At 39.3% G+C, this 21,430-nt stretch overlaps 1 protein-coding gene across 1 annotated transcript; it reads left to right on the forward strand.

Moving 5' to 3' along the window:
- Positions 1-266: 266 nt before the first annotated feature.
- Positions 267-20,797, forward strand: DGCR8 (DGCR8 microprocessor complex subunit). The gene is made up of 14 exons (XM_034068236.1): positions 267-370; positions 5,828-6,828; positions 7,277-7,439; positions 8,316-8,458; positions 9,240-9,522; positions 11,112-11,309; positions 11,877-11,978; positions 13,117-13,215; positions 14,394-14,476; positions 15,134-15,234; positions 15,667-15,773; positions 15,988-16,115; positions 16,525-16,638; positions 17,007-20,797. The coding sequence occupies exons 2-14, from the start codon at positions 6,106-6,108 to the stop codon at positions 17,088-17,090; spliced, it is 2,328 nt and encodes a 775-aa protein (XP_033924127.1). The 5' UTR covers positions 267-370; positions 5,828-6,105; the 3' UTR covers positions 17,091-20,797.
- The last annotated feature ends 633 nt before the right edge of the window (positions 20,798-21,430 follow it).

Below are 21,430 nucleotides of genomic sequence, written 5' to 3' on the forward strand. Positions count from 1 at the left end.
CAAAGGAGCCCACCGCAGGCCAGGCACAACCTCCCAACTAGCGGCTGGCAGCTAATCCCGCCCTCTCCTCGCTCATTGGTCTTCTACTGTAAGGGCGTATACCTTCCGCGTTCCTATTGGCAGAGCTGATTAACATGACAGGGCTTCCACCAATGGCTGCCGAGATTTCAAATTCGTGACAGAAGAGACTGGGATCGCCATTGGCTCGGCGAGCGCGGAGTCCGGCCTGTGGGGACTGCACGGCTCGGAGCAGGCGTTTAAAGATGGCGGCCGCGGCGCGGGGCGGGGGAGGCTCTTCGTGAGGCGGCCGAGCTCGCCCGCGGCTACCCCCGACTCGCGGAGCAGCGGCAGGGACACGGGGATGGCTCAGGTGGGTGCTGGCCCCGCGGGGCGGCGCGGGGGGCGGGCACGAGTGAGCCTGCGCGGGCAGCAGCCTCTCCGTTCCCGCAGGCCGCGGTGCCTGCGGGGGCCGCCCGGCCCGCCGCGCACCTCAGCGCCGGCGCCGCCGGTGGGTGAGCCGTGAGGAGCCTTCCCTGAGCAGCCGGAGCCAACGCAGCGGCACTGCCGCCTTTGCGGGCAGGGAGGAGCTGCCCTACCCTGCGGGTGCTGCCGTGCGGCGCTTCCCCCCGCCCGCGGCCCCAGCGTCCTTCCCTCAGAGCTGGTGTCCTGTTTTGTTCAGGGCCGTTTGTTGGTGGTGGTTTGGATTAGGTTTGGGGTTTCTTTTTGGAGGGGAGGTTGGTTAGGGGGAGAATTGTCCCGGCTACAGCCGCATCCCCCCGGCTCTCGCCCTGCAGTTGTATTCGGGGTGGCAGAAGAGAAGGGAACGCCATCTCTTTCCTCCCCGCACCTGGCCGGGGTGATGGGGCGTACCGACCCTGGGGAGTTCCTGCAGCGCGGTGCATCTCGCAGTACGTGTGTGTGTGTCTGGGGTGAGGGGAAGGCGAGAGGGAGGATTTCCGCTGGGCACATCCGTTTATACGGGGGAGCAGAGCGTGTCTTGTCTCCTGTGTGAAGTTAGGAAGAAAAGGCAGCCGTTCCTCAACGCGTGTGTGCCCGCCCGTTCCCTTCTGTTAGGCCTGGTACACTGGGACAGCGAAGATAACATGGTGCGTCTGTAACCCTCAGGATTCTTTTGTGTTCTTTCAGTTAATAATGACACACAGTTACACGTTTGTCTAAATTAACTCGTTCAGTCTCTAAAAGGTTTATTCTTCTAACTCTTTGTAGCTTTTTTTGACTGGAAAAATAGAGTTCTTTCTTTTGCGCTCCTTTTCCTTAGACTTCAGGTTATCTATAAAGTCCATTTTCTCGCTTAGGTGGGCCCTGTAACACCCAGGTATCACTCCCTCATAAACTGGGATTGAGAGTTTGCTGTGTGAACCCATTCAGTGTCTTTATTCCTTTAGGTTGTGCATTCGGGGTGTTGGAATTAGATCTGTAGTTTTCCATTTGTGAGTGAACCTCTTTTCCTGTCTCTATAGATAACTAAGCTTAAGGGTTCCGATTTGAATTCTGGGTAAGGAGTTAGGTCACTCTTTTGGGCAGCTCCTTTTGACTCCTAGGATTATTCTGCTTTTTGAGAGGATGAGAGGAGAATTGGGTTCATTGTGCCTGTTGTTTCTTTTTGCAAGTAAGAAGCTATTTGTGATGTGAAAAGAGTAATGCGTTTTTCTCCTTCCTGGGCTCTGATTTGCAGACTTCTTTAAAACGTTTCTTGTTTTACACAACTAATTGAAACCCCCTAAACCCTGCCAGAAAGCTGGCCAAGCTATAAACGCAACTGCTTTGCCATTTCTGAGGGTGCCTCTCCAAAATGAGGTATTCTGTTCGCTCTGAAATGGGATGAGGTCTTAGGAACTGGAGAGATATTTTCACTCTTGTCTGTGTTTGCCACTGATAATATTATGGTTGGGCCCAAACTGCATTTTCTGAAACTGTCTTGATGACTTACACAAAGTGGCTTTCCTTCAGAACCTTTCTATTCTGGAACTTAGAATGGGGAGAGAAAGGAGTTCTGGTACGTAGTAGCTAACTTACAGAATGTTTTTTATCTGAAGCTTCTTGTTCTGGTTTGAAGAAAATAAATTCAGCCCTCCTTTTTTCAGCAGTTTATAATAGGATTAATTTGGTTTTGGAACTATGCATGAAAAAGATAAAATAGGTATAGGTATGATAAGAAGAAGGTAGATAATTGTGGAGTGGATCTTCAAGAGTGATCCATGCCTCATGAATCCTGCTCTGCAGAAGTGCTCTTTGGAGCCAGAGGATGAGGAGGTGACTTTTGTATTTGGATAGTGAATAAGGAGAGCTTGCTCTGAGCCACTGTTCCTTTGGGAAGCAGTTTCTGACAAGGAATCCAGTTTCTTTTTAGAAGTGATTTTTGGGAGAGAGGATCTGAGGTCTGCTGTTCAGTGTTCCTGACTGCAGCTACAGGTACGCATGAAGAAAATACGTTCTTTCTTGAACTCCCTGGTAAGATTGCCAATATGCTGTACAGCAAAGGGAGTTCCTCTTTGAGTTGGGCCAGTGCTGGTTACAAATTTTGAGAGTCTGGTCTTGCCCTGTCTTGGAAAGAGGCACCCTTTTCCCTGTACTTCCCCCCTCCATGTTCTGATTGTGGGAATAAGCAGTGGTACTTACTAACAAAGAGTGGTTTTTTCTTTCTGCCCTAAAAATACAATCTCTATGATAACCAAGCCAAGACACTGCTTCTGTGTAGTTCAACCTGTGTAGTTTGCTACATCTAGATATTTACTATGTACCTGTTTCTCTGAGTTTACTTTGTGACATGGAACTTTTCCAAATGATCAGCTAAAATAACAGCAGGCAACTAAGAATGTGAAATTTCCATGTCCTGGTGATCAGCAGAGCATGAGCTGTGCATTCATATTGTCAGTCAGTGTCTTATATAGGCTCTTGCAGCTGTCAGTGGTGTCCCACATGTCTTTAAGGAGTCCTTATGGAAACTCTCAATGGAACTTGGAGCCTTGGAGAGTAAAATCTGTTCTTTCAGGGCAAGCTAATTGAGGCTGACAATAGGAAGACTGACTTACATTGTATGCTAATATTACATGACCTAGTATACAAAGTATGGTTTTACATGTGGTGATTTTGTTCCCTTGATGTAATTCCATTTTGGCTCTTTGGCTCATCTAACTTATCCTTTTAGGATTTATCCCGTCTGTCTTTTAAAATACCTGATATCTAAGGGAAAGTCCTCATTGGCTTTGTTGGTTTGGTCATTTGTGGTTTTTCCAGCCCTGATGTAAAAGGCATATTGTAACATCAGTTGGCAAAAAAGTATATGGGAATTGGACCTGTGTTGCTCTGCTTCTCCCTGCCTTTTTGTAGTTCATAGAGAGGTATTGTAGCCCACTGTAACTGTAGAGCTGCCGGCCTCTGTTATCGTACCCTGGGGATGTGGCAGGTTTGTGGCGAGAAATGCAAAAGCTAGCTGGAACTCATCGTGGTCTGGTACTTTCTCTGGCTACAGTACGAGTAGTAGACAATCCCTGGCAGTGATTTGGAATGCTGTTCATTATTTTCAAGGCCAACAAGCAAGGGAAGACAACAAGAATTTAATTGTTAATAGTGCTTGAATAATGAGATGTCTCATCCACAAAGAGCAGAGGTGTTGTATCAGCGAACTACCAGAGCTAGGCAGGTAACAATTAATTTCTCGTGTTGTGACATGGATGGTATTAAAACACTCTTTAGCGTAGGAGTGGGATGTGTATCAGGATTGTGGAAACTGCATTCACAGTCACGTCTTAAGACTTGTGAAAACCAGGTTTTCTAGTTGGACCAGGCAGTGCCTTGGTCATATGGGAAGGTGGTGCCCTTTCAAATTCTAGAATACCAATTTCAGTATGTAATTTCTGTGTAAATTACTTGTGTTTGCTCTTTTGGGGAGTCTTCTAAAGACTCTGAGGTGGAAAAATTAGATTACTTCAGCATTTACTTTCCAGCAGTTACTGAACTTGTACTGTGACTTTTGATTCTTCTGTTCAGAACTAACAATGAATACACTCATGATTTATTGTGAAGAACTTAATAATTTATCTTTCTTTTTAATCTGAAGATGAGGAAGGGGGAAGGTTATTATACAAATGAGTTTCTAGAAGTGCTCTGTGTAACATAAGGTGTATCAGAACTTCTTGAAAGAAGGAATTGATCACTGCTTGGGTGATTGTATGAACATCTTGCAGGATGGAATGGATTTAAATACATAGAAGTGCTTGTCTTACTGGTGAATGAGCTCTTTTTAATTCAAGAAAGTAATATGTATGTAGCAAAGAAGATGGTATTATTTTAGAGCCTTTATCAAAATGGAGGCTTTTCCTTAGTAATTCCACAGTGCATGTCAAGCTCGTGTATTGCATGTATTACTGTTTCGAGTTTATTAAAAACAAACTCTCCACAAAATAAGAACTGTTCTGCTGCACCAACAAAACATACTTTCTTTCCAAATCACTAAAATAAGGGTTTGCTCTGTTGTCTGTTTTGCTTCCCTCCAGCTTCCAGGTAGGTAGCTTCTGTATGCTGCTATGTATGGTTTCTTAACCATTATAACTCTTGATTCCCAGCTCCCTGCCTTGCCCCAGCTGGTGTTTGGTTATTGGTGTTGGTTTGTTCTGTCTGGGCTGGCATAGAGATCCATTAGAGAATTGTATTTGGCTTCTGTAAGTCCCTCATGACAACCCAGACATTCAGCGCTGTTGCTATCAAACGTCACACAGCAACACTAAGGGCTTGCAGCTTGTCTTTCTGCAGTCCTTGGATAGACTTTCTCTGCTACCTGGAAATCCTTTGAGTCCAAGGCAGCCAGCAGATCCAGCCAGCTGGCTGCCTTGGGCAGAGGAACACTGCTTTATTTGTAGCTGGTAGGAATATTTAAGCCTATTTTGGGATGGGCATGGTGGGACTTGGAGAAACCAAAATAACAGGTAAGAAATTATGCCTCCTTTCCCCAGGTGTTTGTAGTGCTGCTCAGGTGACAAAAGTGTAATTGAGGAAACCATTATAAAAATGGCAGAAAGAACCCATTTAGTGTAAATAACCAAACAAACCAAAATACACACCCCTGCCACCTGTAACATTTCTTAGAGCAAATATATTTTTTTACCAGTTAAGTTACCTAAAAAATGGTTTCAAAGTGCCTTCCAGAATGAATTGAGCTTTAACACTATGTGTCTGGGCCCAAATATTATATAGTCCCACAGTAGTATGGAATGAAGTTCAGATGTCGACTGTTTGGTTATCTAGAGAGTAATTTCTGTGAGTGTTTAGTAAATTATGAGCTTTCCTGTTAAAACTTCCAATGAGATTTCAAAAATACCAAATAACTTAAACTTCCAAAATGCCGTGTGTCTTATGGGACCGTACTTGTTACAGTCTTGTTGGTTTTGCAGATTGTCTTAAACTGTAAATTACCCTTTCTGCTGCATGGGTAAGTATGGCTCCATACCAGGTTATGCCAAATAGTAGGAGAATCCCCCCAAAACACAGTTTTTAGTCGGCTGTCTACAAAAGCCATGCTTAATGCCCTGTCTGTAACCAAGCAGAGATAGTCAACAAATTATACAGGTAACTATGTTAGCAAATTCTTGTGGTGGTGCACAGATCAAGCAGTACAAACAATCTCATTTCAGCCCCATTCAGGAAGCAGATACCTTGTTTTTTTTCACCGTAAAGAAGTCACTTTTAGTTCTGCTTGTGATTTCCGCCCGGGGCAGGCACAGTTTTGCTTTTTGGTGGGGCAATGTTTCCATTTCTTTCATTTTTTTTCTGTGACAAAGACTTCTTTTTTTTTTTCTTCTTCTTGTAGGTTGAAAGAGGAAAGGGAGAGCTGCTTGTCCAATGAAGATGCAGTCTTAGTCTTCAGCTATTTAAGCTGAATGCATTGTGATTTCCAATAATTGAGACAGTGATTCTGAAAGCTGTCTACATTAATGAAAAGAACAATGTAGTCAGCTTAACTGAATCATCAGTGTTGCATATTGACTAGAACATGATAAACCAATCTTGATGGACTTATGCATGTTAGGAATATAGATACAAACATTTATTAAAGCGTTGTGTTTTTTAAAAACAGTAGTTTTAAAAATGGAGAAATATGAAAATGTACCTCCCCTCCCTAAAGAACCTGCAAGAGAAATGAATGTGGAGAATCACACTTGTCCCCCACCTCTGCCGCCTAACGAACAGCCTCCACCACCTCCCCTGCAAACGTCCAGTGACGCAGAGGTAATGGACGTTGGCTCTGGTGGTGATGGACAGTCAGATACCCCTGCTGGGGACACGCACAGTATCTGCAGAACACAGCTTCTCACAAAGGGATCTGCCTGCTACAAAAGTCGTCTTATAGTAGACCCTAACAATAGTGACCAAAGCCCAAGAACTGCTCGTCATGCACCGTCAGTTCGAAAGTTCACCCCAGATCTTAAGTTACTTAAAGATGTCAAAATTAGTGTTAGCTTTACAGAAAGCTGCAAAAGCAAAGATAGGAAGGTTCTGTACACTGGAATTGAGCAGGATTATAAGGCAGATACAGATTTTGGTATTAATAATGTCAATGGAGATTTGCATGTTTGTCCTTTTGGTGGTAGTAATGGTAAAGCTGTAGGGACAGGGGGTGAAAATGATGACAAGAAAGATGATGAAAATGATATTGATCAGGAAAAGAGAGTAGAATATGCAGTTCTGGATGAGCTAGAAGATTTTACCGACAATTTGATGGAAATAGATGAAGAAGGAGGAGGGTTCACATCTAAAGCAATCGTTCAAAGAGATAAAGTGGATGAAGAAACCTTGAATTACTCATATGAGGTAAGTAAAGATAAAGGGTTTTTGTGGGTAAGAGGCTTCCAAGTGGCTTGGGAAAAAATATGCAAAGATGTTCACTTAAACAGTCTTTTCTGGAAATGTGCAGTGCTTGGGTCAAAAATGTGGAATTTTCAGAGACGGAACTTTGGCTAAAAATCTTTGTAAATTGTCTTGATCAGCTTCCGAGTTGTGTGGCAGCTTCTATAGTCTTGCTTAAAAATAGCTTTTAAAACACTTCTTAGACAATTGCAGCTCTTTATGTCATGAAAAATACCAGTTCTCACTTACAAAATCTTATTTTCTTATTTTTCAGTCTTTTTTACTGGAATCATTGGAAAATTCTAGTTTCTCTCTCTCTGTGGAAGTACATAGTGAAAATATGTTCTCTCTTTGCAAGGGGAAAGGGAGGCTGTAGACCCGTAAGGATAGTGTCTGATGAAGTCTCTTGCAGGATGACTTTGATAATGATGTGGATGCTCTGCTGGAAGAGGGTCTTCGAGCACCCAAAACAAGGAGACTAGAAAATGAGAAATATGCTGGTGAAAGTGATCACCAGTCTGATGGAGAAACGAGTGTGCAGCCAATGATGACCAAAATTAAAACTGTACTTAAAAGTAAGTTAATGTTCATTAAAATATATTATTCTTTCTTGTGTGGCTTATCTGTAGAATAGAAGTATCTTAGCAAGCAAAATGTAGGATAGCAGTTCTTGTGAAATTATTAGTATGTTACAGAACTTCATAATTTGAAGGCTTCTTACTATAGGATATGATTTTTCACATTCCTGAGCAGTGAAGTTGATTCTGGAGAGGGTTTTGATCTCCATGTGCTTTATGTAATAAGAACGTATTTTAGTGTCTAGATTTGTGAGTAACTATGAAGAATGATACTTTTTGTGGGGAGGTGAACAAGGATGATCTGGGATGATTTTGACTTCAGTGCTGTGAAAACAGCTGAAGATTATTTGTGGTACTTAGGAACTCCATCCTCATTCATATTGTGCCTAAGCTAAAAAATATAATAGGAAAGTCCAAACGTACAGTCTAACGCATTGCTGGCTGTTTGGGTCTGGTGGTGTCTCAATGCAAATTCATCCCCGAGTGTCAAATGCAGAAAATCTTAATGGAAAATTCTGTTGTTTCAAAAGCAAGTATGACTTTTCCATTAAATACAATGATGCTTGTGATGATACAAGTACATAAAGAACACTAAAGAGAAGAGAAAAATCACTGGTGAAATGAATTGTCTGTATAGAAATTAGTGCTACCATTGCTTTTTTATTGTAAACATAATGGAAGCTGTAATTTCACAGGATTTAATGTGGTTTAGAAGCATGTGCCTTTTTATTAAAGCAAACCAAAACCTGTTTTAGTCTTGTTTCAGTGTCATTTTATCCTCTGAGACAGAAAAAGCAATAAAAATAAAACCTGCTTCTTTTTCTGTTTGTCTGAGCAGTCTGTCCCAGTTTAAAGCTGTTCTTTGCTTTAAAGGTCGTGGCCGCCCTCCTACAGAACCTTTGCCAGATGGATGGATCATGACATTCCATAACTCGGGCATTCCTGTATATCTGCACAGGGAATCTAGAGTTGTTACCTGGTCTAGACCTTATTTCTTGGGAACAGGAAGCATAAGGGTGAGAGCTGTCAGTTACTTAAATACTTACTGAGATGAGGCATGTTCCTGCAAACAGATGACTGGTTTTCTACTTTAGCAGGCTTCTTTCCAGTGCTAGAATTAAAGTATTTGAAAAATAAACTCCTGTTTCTGAAAATATAATAGGATTTTTCTTAGTGTTTTCTTTTTCAGTTTTTGCAGTGAGTTTGGGCAGTTAAAATGAATAAAATGATCTTGTTTGGTGCCTTTGTTGTTCTAGTGTATGTCTGCAAAATGTGGGGTTTATTCCACCAAGAAATAGATAATTTATTTGTAGCTATAAACTAGCCTGAGCTGTGGCTTAATGGTCCACATTCTGGAAGTAAGCATATGACATTGAACCCAAGGAATTTGCACAAATTGGATATAATATCATAGGCTTATACCCCAAGAGAGCTCAATGGATTTTGTGAAAGCATGTAGTATTTAGAGCGAGGTGTCCCTGCCCATGGCAGGGGAGTTGGAACTAGGTGATCTTAAGGTCCTTTCCAACCCCAATTCTGTGATTTGCAAGTGATTGAACAGAATATAGTTTGGATCTGAAACAACAAATATACTTTGAAGGTTAGTATCAGAGTTATACAGTGCCAAGATATAGGAATGGGTATACTCAGACCTTGAGTAGAGTAAGGTTGCTGACCAAAGAGAAGCTTGAGCATAGAGTAAATAAAAGTAACTTCCATCTTGATAACATCTTTTGGTTTTGAGTGTTGCTTTTGGTGACCTTGAGGTACTGAAACCCCCGTATTTTATATTTGCAGAAACATGATCCTCCCCTTACTAGCATTCCCTGCTTTCATTACAAAAAAATGAAGGAAAATGAGGAGAGGGAACAAAACAATGACATAACCCCAAATGGGGAAGTATCTCCTGTAAAGCACCTAGATAAATCTTCAGAACTGGACTGCCAAACAGAAGAACCAGATTCCACTGCTGCTGACTCTGGGCCTTTAGATGAGAAAGACCCCACAGGGGGAGATCCAGCACAAGGAGCCTTAGGACAAGTTAAGGCCAAAGTTGAAGTATGTAAAGATGAATCTGTAGGTATGTATGGAAAGTAGAGTCTTTTCTCAGCTGGAGCTGGGGTAATGGCATTTAGGATGCATATGCTTTATTCCAGACTTGGCAACTGAATAATACCTTGCCTGAGATCAAGTGCTCAGTTGTCTTTCTGCATGGTTTTTTGTATGCAGAGACCTGGAAAAATAGATGCAGTATTAGAAATAGAGTTTGATTTTAACAGCAAGAGAAACCAGGGGAAGCTTTTGCTGACAGTCCACATGCAAAAGGTTTGCACACAGAAATGTGAAAATTTAAGAAGTTTAGTCCTGTAGACTTTACCTCAGTTTAAGAACCAGTTAAATCGATGTGTATATATGAATTGATGTTGTCAACAGTGTTTGTATTTAGGCTGTTCTATGCAGTCTCTATACTGCCTGAATTATATCTGTTGTCAGTATGATCTCTTAAGGTAAATGGTGCAGTTGTGCAAATAAGCAAATTTGGTTTAAATGTAGCAGAGTAAGTTACGTAAATATAACTGCACTCATGCAAAGGGGTGTGTTGCTTCATTATTGTATTTATGCAAGTCTGATAGCTTTTACACAAAAAGCTGCCTGAAGAAGTCATGCTGAAATCACAGCCAAACTTACAGAGGAACCTGGAGAGAAAGCTCATGTGCCATTTACCACAAGCTACTACATATCTGAGAGTACCATCCAAGTAACGTAGTGCTGCTCAGAGTATTGATGATTGTAGTCTGCCACTTACCTTTGTAGTGTTCAGACATAACACTTGTTATGTCTGTCCTCGTTCAGTCTGCAACATGCTGAAAGGTAAAAAAAGAAAAAAATTGGTGTTTAGCAGCAAAACACAGTTATTTTCTACATGAAGGTCATCTGTCTGTCTCTCTCTCTAAATAGGATCAGTTCTGTGTTAACTGAGAACAAAATACTGAGTGCTCAAGTTATAAGTGTGACTTGCATGTGGAGTGCCTTGTGGAAGGAAACAATACCAGCAGCTTCCTTTTGTTTGCTTACATCTTGGGATGCTGCTCTCTACTTTTGCTGATTACATCTGCAAAGATATCCTATAAAGGAGAAGCAGCTGTACTTCATGGGGGACTACTTCAGTGTTTTAGTACTCTATATGTGAAGATGAATGTGTTAAATCCTGTTTAGAGGCCAGAGGTTACTCATGGAATGTCATTCTGTAGTGTTTCATGGCAGCTGTAATCAGGTCAGGCTTCAGGAAACTGAGTAATAGCGTTACTACTGTTACTGCTCACTGTACACCTTGCTTCAGGTACTAAGGTGAATAGGTGATGAAATAAAGCAAATACTGGTGTTTCATGGCAATTGTGCTGAGTATTACACTAGTTATGGCTTAGTAAAATCTTCAAGTGACAGAATAAAATGCTCCCCCTCCCCATTTTCTAGTTTGCACAAATGTTTTGCACTTGACCCAGTAACAGGAGAACTTGTAATTAGTTCTGTTAGTATAAGATAGGCTCTTAACCTTGAGTGTGTTACTTTTGCTCCTAGTCTAAAAAAGTAATAACATGTTTAAAACAGTGGAAGTAGTGAACTTAATGCTTGCTAAGTGGTAGAGAGTAACTTGCTTGTGTCTCTTAGATCTGGAAGATTTTAGACGCTATCTTGAAAAACGTTTTGACTTTGAACAAGTTACTGTAAAAAAGTTCAGAACCTGGGCTGAGAGACGGCAATTCAACCGCGAGATGAAGAGGAAACAGGCAGAATCCGAGCGGCCCATTCTGCCTGCCAACCAGAAACTCATTACCTTGTCTGTGCAAGATGCACCTACAAAGAAAGGTTAGTTCATTTACCTGTACTTCAAATAGTCTGTATCACAGACTAATTGCAGTTCTGAGCTTGACTGAAAAGAAAAATCCTGTAATTAGTCCACTTTCTTGTAGAATTCAGTGTGCTTAAATGACACTACATAGAAAAAGGAAGGATACTGTCAAAACATACTTATTAATAAAATGAATAATTTCTAAATGAAAGGATTTGTATTTAAGGTTGCTGTCCTGGTAACTGGTTACTACCTTCAGCTACTTGTTACTGTTGACTGTTACTGAAAATCCTCCTGTCTAGTCACTCAATGCTGCTGTCTTCTCAGTTCTATACCTGCTTTAACTGGTCCCACATGTTAAAATGCCCGCCTGATGCAGATTAAATCTTACAATTAAAAATAGAAATTTAAAGCAGTCTGATGGATACAGTTAAAGAACTGTGTGTGCAGTTGCATCCTGTGGCATGAGGAGTGGCACTTAGCCCTTGGAGCTCTGATTTATTTACTTACTTGTAATGGAAATTGTCTTTTAAAGGCTGGAACTACTGAGCTCTTTTTTCCTCCCTCTATTTTCTTTTTTGTAGAATTTGTCATTAATCCCAATGGGAAATCTGAAGTTTGCATACTGCATGAATATATGCAACGAGTCCTAAAGGTTCGCCCTGTTTACAATTTCTTTGAATGTGGTAAGTCTCTTAAGTTTTGTGAGGGACCATGTGCTGTTTGGAAGGGCTTAACTCATGCTTGGGTATCTTGCACAAACAAACAAACAAACCCAACAATCAAAGAATGGACATTTTTCCTAGGAAATGCCTTGAAAGTCTATCATGAGTCAGACTCTAGCTAAGAAGCATCTTCTGTATCTTCTACGTGACTTAAGGATAAGAGTGGTCTTACATTTAAAATAACAACATGAGGTTTTGCTTGGGAAACTTGAGCCTTAGTGAAAACGATCCATGTGAGATGCTGGGGGAAATGTGTGTTTGTAGGTTTTAAACAACTTTAATTTTATTCTGTGCTGGTGGTGTGAGAGGTTTGGTAGTTCCTGAGTTAGGCTCTGCTGAGACCATGTAAGTGATACCAGTGCTGAGGAAAAGAAAAACCGAGGGAGAATTTAAGTTTAGATAACTACCATGGGGGAATGCACTTCATGCTTAATAAATAATCTAAATACATGTGGCATATATAACTGGAATGAAATTAATGTTGGCTTTTTGTTCTGTAAATTCCAGCCATATTGCCTTACCTAGCTGCTTTACAAAGTGGTATAGAACGTGTTCCTTGTATTTTGTCTTTTGATGGGTTTTGGGGGTGATACAGCAATGCTAAAAATTACACCTTTTTCAGCAATAGGCTTGAAAAGATTTAAGTCCTGTAGCAATGATCCAAGGAATTACAAGTTGGGCATCTTAGTTCATTGTGGAATCTATTCCAGATTATTGTTTGTATTATTCAGTAATTATTCAGAATTTTGCTATGCATTACGTAATGTAACTGAATTTTCAATATCAGAATGTGTAGCTGTTTTATTTACACTTTGGAATTAACATTTGAATTCTGGCAGATTACAAATGATCCCTTAAAATGTTAAAGTGCTTCACTTGGAAGAATGAATTCATGGTAGCAAGTCTGTTAACAGAAAACTTTGTTTTTCATATACTGAAGTAAGCAATTCTTCTGTCTTTCTGAAGAGTAAAAATTTCCATCCCTCTTGAAGCAGAAATGAAGAAGGAAAACTAATCTTGATAGAGATGGTGTTCATGATGAGTGTTTTACATTGGGAGTTCTGAAAAGCTTTATTTTTCTTCCCTCCTCCATTTCCAGAGAACCCAAGTGAACCTTTTGGAGCCTCAGTGATTATTGATGGAGTTACTTATGGGGCAGGAACTGCCAGCAGCAAAAAACTTGCCAAGAATAAAGCTGGTAACGTTTTTCCTTTCTTAATACCAACTGCTGAATTGTTTATCTGTTTTCATTTCTGCTTTGCAGATGACACATTTGCAAGACTGAGTAGGAGTCATAGTCAAAGAAGGTCTCTTCCAGTAGAAGGGATACATACTGTAGCAGAAACCTTTCTGACAACCCTGGTTCAACATTTTACTAGGATAAAAAATGATGAAGGAAGTTGAGATGTTACTTATAAACTGTTGATGTGTGCTAAGTAGCTGTAAGAGCATCTGTCTCTAATGATGAAACCAATAAGAACATGTTGGGAGTTCTATATTTATACTGTCACCTGTGATATAAACACCCAGTGTATGGATTTAAGCAAAATGTAAACCTTTGTCCTTTAAAAACAAACAAAAAAAATCCATCAAGCTTTTAGATGTTGTGGTTCTCTTTCTGACAATAAAACAATTGCATTGAACTAAGTGATTATTGATTTCCAAGTGCTTCCTTTCATTAATCGGTTCTAATTGTGTAAATCTGTAATAAATAAGTAATAAAGATCTAGGAGAGAGTGTGTCTTGACACTTTAGAAGTTCTTACTGATCTCCAGACTTAAATGTCTTTTAGAATCAAGAGAAAATAACTTCTCCAAATGTAAAGATGTATAATACACCTGTGGTACTTTCTGCACTTATGAAATGTCAGTGTAGCTGAATCACCCAAAGACAGGCCAGAATTGTTTGTGCACGAGAAAAAGGTATTTTGCTGTGAAAATGTAGGCAAATTCTGGGTGTGTTTTTTGTACAATACCAGGATACTGAGTTCCCTGGTGATACAGTGCTAGGATTTGCCTGTAACAGGTAATAGATGATAACAACTCTCTAATTTTAGGTCCTAGGGCTGTACGTCACTTTTAAAATGAGATTTGATTGTATTTTTCTTTTCCTTTCATAGACATTTCGTGGTTTAATTAGTTGTGAGACTTTTATTATCAACTTGAAAGAGTAGATTTATTTTTTCCCCTTATAAAGTGCAGGTGAATATACTCCTTACAAAGAGATGCCAGTCTTAGCTGTTAAAGTTGTTTTCTAACACAAGTGGATATTTCTAGGAGAGATGTGGATTGCTTGAAGAGTGCTTCATTCTGCTGTTGCTCTTTCCAATCATGGTTTAAAATAAATGTAATCAAGATGTTCAATCACTTTCTGCAGCTCGAGCTACACTGGAAATCCTTATTCCTGACTTTGTTAAACAGACCTCTGAGGAGAAGCCCAAAGACAGTGAAGAACTTGAGGTACTGAACTCTGGCTTACTGACTGTCGTTGCTGGAGTTGGTTTTTAAAACGTTGCACCTTCAATGTTAGAAATAATAATGAAAATTCATAACATTGTTTTCTCAGTCAGATGGAAATGTGAAATTCTTCATTTATAGCAAAATCTATGGCAATGACAACACTTTTTTTTAAAGCTGTATTGTATATCCTGGACTACTGAAATGGTCATTAAGAAAACAGACAATTTTTCCCATGGCTTTAAAAGAACACCCATTGGAACATTTTGTATTTTATGTTTTCTTTTATTATAAGCCACAGCATTTTGGTAAGTAGAATTTCATAACTAGCTAAAATAAATAATGTCCTCAGAGTGTGTCCTGGTTTAAACCAGGACAGGAAGGAAAAATGATAAAGGATTTCTAAGACTGTCATTTTTATGTCCATCTTGTAGAATGTAAAATTGGAATTATTTAAATTTCTGCCTGCAAATGTATTTTAAATGTGTCAGGTTTAATGTTGTTGGTAAATTGCTTCATTATGGATTTAGAAATACTTTTGCAAGTATTAAGTGGAGAGTAACAGGATTTGTTCAGTGTTGGAAAGGAGAAGTAATGGTTAAGAACAGTACTAAGGTCATTTGTGCAAAAGAGCAATAACCCTTTTCAATTCCTTTGTAGTATTTTAACCATATCAGTATTGAGGACTCACGGGTATATGAACTCACCAGTAAAGCTGGACTGTTGTCTCCATATCAGATTCTCCATGAGTGCCTTAAAAGGTAAGGCTGCGAAGTAAGGAGCAAATGCTGTTGTGTACAGGCATTTGGGTCAGGGCACATTGTTTGGTTGTGGGTGGGATGTCTGTGGGCTGGCCAAGCTCTCTGCCCTCACACTGGCTGTAAGGGATATGGTGTGGGCAGAGCTTGTTAATGTTGTATCTTCCTTTTAATTTGCATTTTCTGTTTACGCCTCTTCTGAGATTAGGATTTAGTTGTGGGGCACAGAAGTATATGTGGGGTTTGTTTATACAGACTTGCCTTTCCATTTAAGTTAAGTTACTGATCTAAACCAGAACTCTCTATTAATTAACATCTACAAATTTATTATTAATGTAACTAATTCTGTTGCAATGACTGTCAAAGACAACTGCAATCACTTCAGTTGGGTTTAGTTTTACATAGTATATGATACTGATTTTGTTTGTGCTAAAGAAACCACGGAATGGGTGACACAACCATAAAGTTTGAAGTGATTCCTGGCAAAAATCAGAAGAGTGAATATGTCATGACTTGTGGCAAGCACACGGTGCGAGGCTGGTGTAAGTACAGTACATCATGTGACTTCTGATAATATCTTCCTTTTTTCCTGCTCTCATCAGCTGTGCATTTCGTAGGTGCTTTTTCAGCTGTCTGGCTTTGTTACATGCTTATTTTACTCTTCTTTGGTATCTCAGTTTGGAATAACACAAGTAAATATTGGTGTGTACCTGATTATGTGCTGGTATTGACATATTTTCATTATTATTTTTACAGGCAAAAACAAGAGAGTTGGAAAACAACTAGCTTCTCAGAAAATCCTACAGCTACTGCATCCACATGTGAAGAACTGGGGCTCTCTCTTGCGTATGTATGGGAGAGAGAACAGCAAGATGGTTAAACAGGTGAACATGATTGTGTTTGGTTGTAACCTACCTTAAGTTTGTGGGTTTGCTTTTGGACTTTTCAGTTTTAAATTTAGTTACCATAAAGCTTAAATGGTTCCTGTTTTGGAATAATAGTGTTGCTCCCTATCAAGGTATAGGCACTCTATACATCTGAGCAGGTCTCAAACCTTCTGAAATTATTCTCATGCCTTGCTAATGCCAGAAAATAAGTGTTTTCATCAACAATAGTAACTGATAATCCTGAATCTTCCATGTCAGAATTCTATAACCTAGTTAATATTTAACTAACTCATGGAAGTACCTGTTATTACTTAAGGAAGTACAGCTATCACAAGTTAAACTTCTGCTCCACGTATTTTTTTCATCCAAAAGCTCACCTGTTGCTGCTTTTGGTTCTGTTGAATAGGAAACCTCTGATAAAAGTGTGATAGAGCTTCAGCAGTATGCCAAAAAGAACAAGCCAAATCTGCACATCCTGAACAAGTTGCAGGAAGAAATGAAAAAACTGGCACAAGAAAGAGTGAGTATTTGCTTTTGTGTGTGCTCTTGAAGAAATACTTACGTTTAATTTTGTATTTATTGAAGAATGCAATGGGTCAGACTTGCCAATGACCAGAATTTCTGCTCATTTTAGACTGTATGTCACACAGAGCTGTTCAGAAGTTCGGGGGGAGGGCAGGAGGGCTACTTCTAGAGAGATTTTCATCCTGTCTTTTAAACTGTCTTATAACTTCATTTTACGTACTTCATTGTATTTATTTTTAACATTACAAGTTAACCTTTCGCAACCATTGAGACAAGTTTGGCTAAAATTACTCAAACTTTTATAAAAATTTATTATTATATTCCCTTTATGACTATGGTGGGGTTTGTTTCACCTTCTTTTAGGAGGAAACCCGAAAGAAACCCAAGATGACAATAGTGGAGTCTGCTCAGCCTGCTAGTGAACCTCTCTGTACTGTTGATGTCTAATGAGAAAACTTACAAGTGGGGAGCAATAACAAATGGAGGAACTAGATTTTCAACAATTATTTAAAAATTGTTTGCTGCAGAATGCAAGATAACTTTTAAAATCCGAGCTGCTTCAGTTATGCATTGTTCTTTTTGCATCATCAGGGCAATATTACTTCTTCCTGGTTTATTTTCTTTTTTTTTCCTTGTTTTAATACCTCTGATACACGTACGTTTAAAGGATTGATCATAAAGATCTCTACTTGGGCAAATGCACAGAGGACAGGCATGTTCACACAGGATGAAATCAATCAAGCACTTTTTCCTGCAAAGCCATCCATGTTGTTTGAAGTGGATGTGTTTTTTAAGGATGAAATTCAGAATATCTATGTACAGGTTGAAGCTGATAGTATATATATATACACACATTCATATATATGTATATATAAAAGAAATATATGTACACCTTCTTGTATGAACATGCCTAAAAGTATTTTTGTGAAAAGTTTTGTTGCATTTCAGCACATAATAATATGCACTGATAAGACACTTTGGTGACAAATACATGACAGTGATGAGCAATGTTCCTAATGCCATAGGATTAGGCCAGTAACGCTGTTTCTTTCTGGTTTGTTTTTTGTCTCCTGCCAGGCTTAGTTATCTGAGACCACAGTATGCAGACTTTTTATTACTTGAACAGAACAAGTATACCTGGTAGTGTTAAAAGCAACAGGCTGGATATCCAAAATTACTGGGACTTAGCTGTGTTAGTTTACAGATCAGTTGAAAAGGGGGGAAAATATGGCCCTATTTATTTGATGAAAATAAGAACTAATTTGGAAGGCTGTTTTCAAAGCTTGGAGCCAAAATGCAGCTGATGGTGGTTGACAGTCTGAAAATATTTTGCCAATGATGTGTTTAAAGACCTTCCGCTTCCTTCTCCCAGCAATAAAATAACTTCTCATTTGTTTGGTGTCAGAATCCATCAGACTTGATCAACTAAGTCTTAATTAGCAACATGAAAGCAAAGCATTAAAAAACCACAACCCTAAGAAACCTGAAGTAACTGCAGCAAGTTAGGGGGTTTTAAGAATGTTTGGTTTTACTTTTTTAATTATATTTTTAGTTATTAAAGAAGAAGTGTAACTTCAGCAATGAAAATTAGAATGTAGATTTGGCTTATGATATAGAGTAATGACTAGAATGAGACTATGACAGGTTAGACTGATAAGTAAGAAAATCACAAATATGCAACTACTATTACATACAATCTTGGAAACCAGGCAGTACTCACAATGTCATCTGAGGCTTTCAGTGAAGCACAGAAGGAACTGTTGAGGCTGTAGTGAAAGCACTGGGCTGTGGGTTTCATTCTGCCTATGAGGATCTTTACTGGGTGGTTGCAGTAAGTCTTGTCTTGGAACCATTTCTGTGGGTTCTTTGCTTTGTTCCTAAGGAAGAGAGTGAAAACCAAGGTGGTGGTAGGGCTTTGGGGGGTGGCCAAAGGTTGTACTGCTGCATTTCATCTTCCTCTTAGGAGAGGGATTGCTCAGTTAGCTATAATTACTGTAGCTCCTGGTACATACCTGGACAGTGATCTGGGGGCTGGAGGGGAGGGGGTTGTTTGGGGTTTTGGTTGGTTTTGTTTTTACCATGTTACATAGAGTGCTGCAGTATGAACTTAGTGCCTACTGGATTTTAACAATATTGGCATCAGTATTGTAAGACCTCCTTTTATTATCACCTGTTGTTTTGGAAATGCATAGATTTTAATTTATAGCTGTAGTATTAGATAATGCCACATAGAATGTTTGAAGTTAAACAGGAGGAATCTTGGAGTCTTACCATTTCTGTGTTTGAGTGATGTGCTTGGAGGTCTCTGCAAATAAGAATTCACCCATTTTATATTATTAGATTTAGCTTTTCAGTTTCACAAGTTGTAATCCTGCTGTGACAGGATACGGGTAGTTGGAAGACTATACATAAACTATTATTTAAAGAAGTGGCCTATCTAAAAAGACAAAAGCAAAAAAACACTGCCTCTGCTTTTTTTTGTATAGCTTTAATATATCTCCATCTTCTGAAGGGTATATAATATTGGTGCAGTAGTGACAAGCAGTGATTACTGTTTGTCTGGTTTTAGTTTGTTTTTTTGTTTTCTTTTAATAAAGACAGGGCTTCTATCTCCTATGCCTAACCGTACTACTCTTCTAGGTAGGTTTTACTTCAGCTTATGTGTTTTCAGCAGAAAAATCTGTACTTGGATGGCACTGTAAAAGACAAATCACCCTTATAGAACTCTTTATTTTTCTCGTACCAGAATGTCAATACATTTGCAGGTCACCTGCAGAATATACATAGATGCCTCGCTTACAAATTTGTTTTCATTATTTTTAAGAGGATTGCTGTATTACCTCAGTCTGCCACTATCAGAATCACAAGGTGACCTTTGCCCTTAATGAAAACATCCAGAGATTTCATTGTGAACCAAAGCCTAGAACGTATATTATGCATTCTAAACAAAAACAAACAAAAAAGATGGTATTAGACCTTGCTGCAGCCTTTAACTGGAGAGATGTCCAGAAAATAGCGCAATAACTGCTGGAACAAACAACTTAACTGCTGTTTATGTCATTGTGAAGTATTCTTGTGTTTTAATGTTTACTATTGTTTGGAGTGTAACAGTCTTGCATTTGCACATAAGCACGAGCTGCTGTGATAGAGGATAGATCATTGCATTAACTTCAGCTTCTGCATGAACACTTACAGTGTGATTCAAGATGTATCCTGAACTTGTCGTGTAACTTGTGTGTTTTCTAGGTAATCGGCTGTAAAGGTTTAGATCTTGACTGTACGAATGCATAAAACAACTGCTGCTTTTGTCACTGATCTTTGTTATTTATCCCTTCTATAGCCAGAGGAGGATGGATATTTTTATAGGGATGGAGTGTATTTTTAAGAACTGTTCCAGCTCTTTGGGACTTGGACAGTTTGTGCTTTGCATATTATGTGCTTCTTGACAAAAGTGTGGTATATTGACTTTAAGGATTAGTGTGCATTCAAATCTTTATGGTACTGATGGAAAACTTACTGTGACTTCCAATTAATAGTCAGATGCTACCTATTTAAACATCAGGCATCCAGCTCTTTCTTCCGTATTTATTAAACAAAACTGATGAAGTAGTTGGGTACTCAGAAGTTTGGAAAGACTATTATGCATAAACTTAACTGTTGTATGTAACCTTCCACTTTCCTGTGATGCTGTTGTTAGGCTTTATAAAAACTTACATGTAATATCCAAGTATTTAAAAAACATCATTAAGATCTTATTAACTCTCTAGACTGTACTTTGGTTCGGGAGTAAAATTCAGGGAGCGATAACCTCCTCGCTTTGCCTGGAAAGAAATGTGAAGTGCAAAAAGCCATTCTGTTGTTAACCAAATAAAATCATCAGTTACAGTGTTCTGATGCGTATCTGAGAAACAACCACCAACCTGGAATTCATTCTTATTGCCCAAGTAGGTGATGGTTGCAGTCTGAGTCGTGCTGGGTGCAGCTGCTTGATGCCCGTGCTGAATTGGTACAATTATAAAGCCTCATTGTCACTGAGCCTCTGCTTGCTTTTTTTTCTGCACAATCATATAATCCTCTGTGTTTGGTCTTTGAGTACTACATGTGTATTTTTCAGACAATTAGTTTTGAGCAATAAAGTTTGATATTATAAAATGCTCCAGTGTGATCAGTATTACAATAGATTAAGCATATTTAGACAAAGAAACTTTCATTCCTTGATCCCTGCACATATTTTTAAATGGAAGTTAAATCCATTACAGGCTCATTGGTTCTGGAAGTACTGATTTGTTCATTTTTTTGGCAAGGAATTTAATGTTTACATAGTCAGACATCACCAGAAAGGAAATTAAAGCTTAATTGGAATTTGTATTTTTACTTAAATGATACCTGGCTGGAAGTTGTCACTGGTGAGGGCATGCTTGGAGTGAGGTCAGCTCGGCTTAACTTGTATGTTTTAGGAAATGATCTAGGAAAGCCTTTATTGTAGTGTCAGTGACACAGCAGTCTTGGAATAAAACTGATTTCAGCTGTGGACATTGTAGCATTTTTATAATATGAGTTTGTTGCTTCCTCATGATGATTCAGTAAGTGCAGGATTTATGGAAATTTCAGATTGCTCCATCTTTACTGGCTTGCTCAACAGGCCTGGTGCTATTGTGACAGATTGAGGGATGAAAGGAATTAGTACTGGCAGTTACAGGCCCCTGTGACTACATCACTTGCTTTGGGAATTCAGTACTGTGTTCCCTTGGTTGGCAGGTCTTCCTTACTGCTCAGTCCTTTAGTTG

Source organism: Melopsittacus undulatus, chromosome 12 (genome assembly GCF_012275295.1).
Source record: "Melopsittacus undulatus isolate bMelUnd1 chromosome 12, bMelUnd1.mat.Z, whole genome shotgun sequence".
NCBI classification, from domain to species: domain Eukaryota; kingdom Metazoa; phylum Chordata; class Aves; order Psittaciformes; family Psittaculidae; genus Melopsittacus; species Melopsittacus undulatus.

Bases quoted from the DNA above. Each gene is read 5' to 3' on its own strand.
- DGCR8 (XM_034068236.1), top strand. From the start codon at position 6,106: ATGGAGAAATATGAAAATGTACCTCCCCTCCCTAAAGAACCTGCAAGA. The intron at 6,829-7,276 runs GTAAGTAAAGAT...AGTCTCTTGCAG, and splicing joins CCTTGAATTACTCATATGAG to GATGACTTTGATAATGATGT. The intron at 15,774-15,987 runs GTAAGTACAGTA...TTATTTTTACAG, and splicing joins GCACACGGTGCGAGGCTGGT to GCAAAAACAAGAGAGTTGGA.